This window comes from Lontra canadensis, unplaced genomic scaffold (genome assembly GCF_010015895.1).
Source record: "Lontra canadensis isolate GAN:19392208 unplaced genomic scaffold, GSC_riverotter_1.0 scaffold35, whole genome shotgun sequence".
Lineage (NCBI taxonomy): Eukaryota > Metazoa > Chordata > Mammalia > Carnivora > Mustelidae > Lontra > Lontra canadensis.
In genome coordinates this window covers 1,237,462-1,244,691 of record NW_022631029.1, presented here as the reverse complement: position 1 = coordinate 1,244,691, position 7,230 = coordinate 1,237,462, and the positions used below count along the sequence as shown (strand labels likewise).

The 7,230-nt window shown below is 54.2% G+C and overlaps 1 protein-coding gene across 4 annotated transcripts in view; it reads right to left on the bottom strand.

Moving 5' to 3' along the window:
* Positions 1-5,084, bottom strand: part of LOC116873648 (cytochrome P450 4F3-like) — a 17,440-nt gene extending 12,356 nt beyond the window's left edge. Inside the window, exons 1-2 of one of the 4 annotated variants that reach the window (XM_032867509.1) lie at positions 5,067-5,084; positions 3,590-3,788 (exon numbers count right to left, since the gene is read on the bottom strand). In XM_032867509.1, the coding sequence (XP_032723400.1) occupies positions 3,590-3,787 (198 nt within the window). In that variant the 5' untranslated portion in view covers position 3,788; positions 5,067-5,084. The other 3 variants (XM_032867506.1, XM_032867507.1, XM_032867510.1) reach the window with 3 other exon arrangements.
* Between the last annotated feature and the right edge of the window lie 2,146 nt (positions 5,085-7,230).

Genomic DNA, 7,230 nt, shown 5'->3' with positions numbered 1-7,230 from the left:
TCACTTTGTATCTCCCTCTTTCTTCACCCATGTTTCTCTCTCCATCTCTCCTACTCCCTGAGTCTGTGCCTCCTCACTTCCACACCCTCTATGGCTCCCCAGAGCCCTCAGAATAAAGTCCCTGCCCCTGCTGCCTCTGCTGTCCCCTCCACCTTTTCCTGCGTCTCACCAGCATTGCTCTCACTGAACTGAACTCCTTGTTGCTCAAAAACCAGGTGCTAGCTCTATCCCCTCCAGGCCTTTGAGTGGGCTGTTCCTCTCCACAGTATACACTTTATCTTTTTTCTTAAAAAAAAATTCCTACACATCATTCCAGACCCACTTCCAGTGACTCCTCCTCCAAGAAATCTTCCAGCCTGCCCACACAGCAGAGGCCTTGCTTCCCCCTGGGTTCCCGCAGCCCCTGTCTCTCCCTCAGACCCATTCTAACCACACAGAATTGGGGATGTCTCTAGTTCTATGTGCCCAAGACTGGGGTTCCTCCAGGACAGAGCCTGGGGCTGAATCTCTCCAAGCATCCCGAAGCAGTGTGCAGAAAGAAAGAAATGACCGAGGGCACCTGAGAGCAGGAAGGGCCTTGGCATCTACAGAGGCTGCCCAGAAGCTTGGTAAGGAGGGGCTTGCAGCCCTCCGATGCTGCTACAGGTCCCACTACCACGTGTTCCAGGTGGGTACCTGTGGCATGGTGACAGATCAGGCAATGTCAGGATTGCAAAAAATGGTGAAAGCCCAGGCAGAACATAAGTCCCTGGGTGTAGGTGGCCACCAGCTGACTTATGACCCTCAAGCCCTGCTCCGTGGGGGGGTGGGGGGTGGGGGGGACTACAAGGAAACAGGGGCCGTCAGTTCCCCAGAAGAAGCCACAGCATGTCCCCCTGTAGCCTCTACAGTGGACAGAGTGTCCAGAATCTGCATGGATGGAGGGAATCTCTGCTTTCCTCCTGCTCCTTCACTCTGGGTACAGGAGGGTCCTGGAGGCCTCTCCATGTCCCAAGGGCGCACCCCAGATCACAGGGAGAAGACATGCTTTCTGCGCACAGAGGCTGACCTTGGCTTGAGAAGTTAGATTCTTCTTCTCCTGGGAGTGGTTCCAACCTCAGCAATGTCCCCATGGAGGAGGTTTGTGGTCAGCATGGTGACCTCAGGACTTGTACAGGGGCTCATTCCCACACCCTGTCATGTCCTGGCCAGTCTACACAGTCCCCAGTTCCCACACGGTGAAGGGTCTGCAGACCTTCCAGCCCTGGCAGGCCCCAGCAGACAGACGTGAACTCTGCTCATCAGTCAGGAAGGCAGCTCCCACCTATGAGCCCCTACTTCCTGCCTGGCTGTACGCAGAGTATCCTGTCTTTCTGTCTATCTATCTATCTCTTTCTATCTCCCCTGCACCTATGGACTCTCCCATCAGTCATGTCATTTACAAATTAAGAAACCAAGGCCACATCCCCCAAAAGGAGAAGTGGGGGGTTAGCTCCTGGGAAGACATCCTCTCCAGTCCTCCATCCCTCCAGGATGCCTCATCCTGGCCTTACAAATACTCCCAGGTGCTCCAGACAGGTGAACATAAGTCATTTTCACCTTTTTGACTGCCCCCTGATCCTCAAGGACCCTGAGACACTTGATGACTTTGGCCCAGAGAGGGAGGGTGATTCAGCTGAGGTCACACACACACAGCAAGAAGGACTAGCAGAGAGAAGAGTGACCCAGAGCAGTTTCCATGGCAAAGTCCTTAGAGGAGGACATAGGAGCTGTGGTAACTTTATAACATTTCTGCTACTTCCAGGGCTTGCTGAGAAATTTCCAAGACCCAGAATTTTAGGCAACCTTCAGCACAATTTCGGGACATCTTGTTCTGTAATAAGCTGGTCTGCAGGAGGGGAAGGGAGAAGCTGGACACCCATCCCTTTGGTACTGGATGACCAAGAGAGGTGATAGTAAGTTCACCCAAACCTAGGACATGGCCTCCACCATGACATCATCAAGCATTTATTAAGTTCCAATTGTATGTCAGCTCCTAAGCTGGGCATTATAGATATCATGGCTATCCCCCAGTGCTACTGTCCAGTGAGAGAGAGATATAATACACTAATAATTGGACAATTAACTGCTTAAGCTTGAGCAGGACCAAGTCAGAGGTCAAGTTCTAGTGGGGGGAAATCAAGGGAGGCTTGGAGAAGTTACACTTGAGCTGAAGATTGGACAAAAAGGAGGGATCGACCCAGTGGCTACAGGAAGGGAAGCCCTTCCTGGCAAAGGAGCAGCATATGCAAAGGCCCTGAGGTAGGAAGGGTTTGGCTTGTTGAGAAGAGAAAGCAGAAGCTTGGAGTATCTGGGGTATGCAGTGGGTCTGGCAACATTTAGTCTCTATGTTGAGAACAATGGGCAGTCTCAAAGAATGGTTTTCAGCCAAGTAATGGTATTAACAAAAGCTAAATTTCAGAAAAATCTCTCCAGGGCTCAAGAGAGGAAGGGTGACAGGGGACAAGAGTGGCAATAAGGGGCGCAAGCTGTCAGAGGGAGGGCTTCCTGGAGAAAGATGCCAGTGGATGTGGCGGGAGAAGTGGCAGGAGGCTGCAGAGAAGGGACAGACTGAGGAGAGTCTATGGAGGCAGCACGTCTGGTCATGCTGAAGGAGAGAAAATGCTGAAGGAGAGAAAAGAGGGGGGCCAGGGTTCCCAAAGTGTGAGAAGTGGGCAAAAGAAGGATGGACAAGACTGAGGATGGGACAGCACCAGGAAGGGACCCTGAGTTCAGACTCTGACTTGGTAGAATGAGATGCGTAGGAGACCCCACCTGAGAAAGGGAGGCTGGGGATGCAGAGATCTGAACTTGAACTTGTAATTCACTTGGGAGCCAGAGCCTGGGGTAAGGTGATGGCCTTGGGAGCCAGAGAAGAAGGAAGGCGGATTAGAGCCCTGAGGGCTCCCCACATGGAAAGGGAGGGTGATGAAGGAGCCCAGTAGAGCCCAGGGGAAGGCTGTGTGCTAGAATGCTAAAACCCAGAGCACAAGGAGGTTCGGGGCTGATGCAGTGGTCCGCAAGGCCAGACTGCTTCTGAGAGGTGACAAAGTCCTGGTCGTCTTGTGGGACAGGCGTGGGAACCAAGCTGGAGCAGGGAAAGATTGGCCAAATGGGGGCACTAAGTGAAATAAGTTTCGCCATTAAGGTCCAGGCCAGAGTGATTCCTGGTCAACTTTTATCCAGGTTGAGCAATGGAGCCCACTGATATTCCTTGGGGGTGGAAGACAAGATTACAAAAGGAGGAAGGGGAGGAAAAGGACAGACAGCCCACATCTATCCTCCAGCCCAGCTGTGCCCCCATGGGGGGAGGGGAGGGAAGGGCAGAAGTCATAGTTGATGCCTGTGGAGACAGAAGCACCTGCTGGCCTGAGGCCAACAAAGATGGGCCAGGCAGGGAGTGGACCCTGGAGAGTGGCCCTGGGGAGACTGGGGGGGGCACCAGGGGACCCGGCTCATGTAGCCCTTCGCTGCCGTCCCAGGCCCCAGCCAAATCCTTGATCCCCATCCCAGACCCCTCAGGAAGTCCATCCACCTTGATACCCCAAACCCGTCTCCCACCCACACTCACCAGGCCCAGGTGACCCCAAAGCCAGCTGCGCCTCGGAGGCTGCGGGAAACACTGGAGGCGGCAGCAGTTGTCATAAAAGCTGTGGCTCCAGGTCAGGATGCGGGCCAGCAGCCAGGCGGCCCCAGCCAGCAGCAGGAGGTGCCACGGGGAGGCTGCCAGCTGCCCCAGTCCCAGCCAGGACAGGCTCAGCTGTGACATCCTGGAGCAGAGGAAACAGAGGGTGAGTTCCTAAGACCCAGGAATGGGGTAGAAAGGTGAGCTCCCCAGACTGCTCATAAACAGAGGGAGAGGGCCCAGGATGGGAGGGACAGGGACCGGGACAGGATGGGAGGGGCAGGGAGCGGCGGAGAAAGTGAGCACTACGGACTGGGCAAACATTTGGGGTTGGGGGCAAAGGGGGAGGAGGATCAGGAGAATTCCAGAGTTAGAGGCAGAGGAAGAGGGAGAGATTGGGGTGAAGGAGAGAGAAGAAAAAGAGAGAGAGACTGAAGAAAAAACACCCGAGCGCAATCAGCGGGAGGTTGTCAGGAGATCCGCTTACAGGGAAACAACCATCCCCCAGCCAGCCAGATTCCCGGAGTCACTTCTGCCTGGGGCAGTACCCCGCCCTAACCCCCCGTCCTCGCCACCAGAACACTCTCAGCCAGGCCTGCCCCACCCGGTCATCTTCTTCCACAGGCACAGATTCCACACAAGCTCCACCCCCTCCCACCCCCCAGGAAGGTCTTTGTCCCCGGCCCCTGACCTCTGAACTGGAGGAGGCTGGGCTTGGCTGGGTCAGCCAATGGCAGCATGCCGGTCTGCCACCGCCCCATCTGGCAGCCACCCAAGACCGGAGGACAGAGCCAGCGGGATACACCGAGAAACCAGTCCAGGGTCACATGGCGGGGTGCTGGATCCTCAGAACTCAGCCCGTCCCACGTGGGGGGGGGGGGGGGGGGGTGACTTGGGGGATGGGCAAAAGGGACTCTGGGCTTCCAAGTTAACAGCCACCCCTGCCCTTTCAAAGCTGGGGTGCAGCAGGTAAAAACTTGAACTTGAGAGTTTAGGCGTCAGGGGAACAGGATCAGGCCCAAAATCTATCTGGGGCTCCCCCCCCCCCCCCCCCCCGCGTGAGGCAGGGGGGGGGCCTGCACTCGTTTTTAGCACAGAACCAGGAAACCTCTGGCCCCCCGACTGCACACCCTGGCAGGAGTTCAAGTCCTGCCTCCAAGCAGCCCAGGGCCTGGGCTGAGACATGACTGCTGGGGCAGGAACAAAGGAACCGGCCTGGCTGGGGCTTACCTGCATCAGATTCAGGGGGTCAGGGGCCCAGTCAGAAGGGGACACCTGGGGGTGAGGAAGTAAGGCTGCAGGGGGCCAGGGGGCCAGGAGACGGTGTGGCCAGAGAGAGGAAGCAGAGCTTCCTCTACATGGAGTTCTGCCCCGTCCTGGCTGTGACTGTGAGCTGTGCCAGCTCCCTTGGGCTCAGTCTTACCATCTGGGAAATGGGATGCCAAATAAGGGCCTGAGAGGGGGCACATCGTATCCAGATCCTGTCCTGAATTTCCCTGAGAAGTGGTGTCAGCCCCTCATGAGGTCTCCCCATGTCAGGCTCCAAGGTGAGGGTGAGTTTGAAGGGTGGACCTGCTGAGCAAGAGAACTAGAACCCACATTTTTCCTGCAATGACAGGACGCCAGGGAACTGCATTTCCCCTCTGGGACCCACACAAGCACTCCAGCCCCGCCTGATCCAGCCACAAGTGACCGCTGGAAGCCCTCTGCAAGCTGAGGTACACTGCCCTGGATATCCCTCCTGCTCTGCGGCTGGAGAGGTCTGAGGAGGAACAGGAAGAAAGAGGAGGAAAGAACGGTCCGGGGAGGTGCTCTATCTCCCTGGAGCTGTACAGCCAAGTCATTCCACTGGACAGCACAGGTAAAGGTGAAGCTGGGCACTTAGTGGGTACTTATTAACTATTCAGGGAAGAAAGGGGCTTTTGTAGCCTTGAGCTCTAAGAACTGACCGCTCAAAATGGGGTCCTCAGCCCATGAGCACTGGCATTACCAGCAGCATCTTAGAAATGCAGAATCTCGGCTCAGTCATTAAGTGTACGCCTGTGGTTCAGGTTGTGATTGCCGGATGGCTTGAGTTGTGATCCCAGAGTCTTGGGATCGAGCCCCGCATCCAGCTCCCTGCTCAGCAAGAGGTCTCTTTCTCCCTCTCCCTCTGCCCTTTTCCCTGCTTGCTCCTCTCTCTCTCTCATTCTTGGCGTCCACATGCACACAAATAAATAAATAAATAAATCATTTAAAAAATAAATCATTTTAAAAAATAAAATCATTTTTAAAAAATCATTTAAATCATTTTTTTAAAGTCCCATTTACAATAGCATACTTAGGAATAAATTTAAGCAGGGGCACCTGGGTGGCTCAGTTGTTGATAGTCTGCCTTCGACTCAGGTCGTGATCCTGGGGTGCTGGGATTGAGCTCTGCATCGGGCTCCCTGCTCAGCAAGAAGCCTTCTTCTCCCTCTCCCACTCCCCCTGCTTGTGTTCCCTCTCTCGCTGTGTTTCTCTCTGTCAAATAAATAAATAAAATCTTTGAAAAAGAAGGAGGAGAAGGAGGAGAGGGAAAGGGGAGGAGGAGAGAGGGAGAGGAGGAGGGGGGAGGAGGGGGAGGGAGAAGAGGAGAAGGGGGAGAGGAGGAGGAGAAAAGAAAGAAAAAGAAATGCAGAATCTCGGGCTCTAACCCAGACCCACAAATGTAGTGGCTGTAATTTTCTTTTGCCATTGTCCCCGGCAAGGGGAGGAATTTATTTCCCTTCTCCTTGAATCTGGACTGGTCTGGAACTAGTCCCCAGTAGCGTGTGGGAGAGGTTGTGTCATGCCAGTTATGGGCAGTAGAGGGCCGGCAGACACCCAAAGCCTCTGTGGCCATGGAAGGACAGAATCCACCCATCAGGGACTCCTCACTTCCTGGATCAGGTGACAGGAGGCAGAAAGGGAGTAAGAGACCCAGTGTGGGAGGCAGAAAGCTTCCAGGGGGTACTTTCTGCTCTGAGTCAGAGGAGGCTGGAGCGTCCATTTCTCATCCAACAAGAAATGTCCCAGCTGCCAAGTCACACAAGCCTGGCTTAGGGAATGCCGCCCAGCCAGTGTTGGGGGGAAGGCAACCAGCCACATGCTGACAGGTAGAGGCTGATCCATCTCTAGGGGTCCTTCTGTCCCCACTCACAGCCAGGCAGTGGACAAGCATGTGTCAGATCAGAGGTGGCAGTCACTCTGTGAGTCATCAGCCTCAGGTACAGCCCGTCACCCCTCTGAGCCTCAGTCTTCACGTCTGTAAAATGGGCTTAATCAAACCTCACAGAGGACTGTAAGCATCCTATCAGACACAGGCAGAGAGGACAGGAGAAAGTACAACTCTAAATTATATGTAAATAATGGTTTCATCTACATATACAACTTACGGGGATGCCTAGGGGTCTTTGTGTGCACATGTTTGCATACACATTGAAAAAACTCCAGAAGAATCCACACATTGAAGTGGAATTGGAGGAAGTAGAATGGGAGTCTTTACCCTTCTAACTTGCTACTTGTCTCAGTTTCTCTCTCCCTCGCTGAGCTGCTATCATTTTTATCATTAAAATACTAAAAGGACT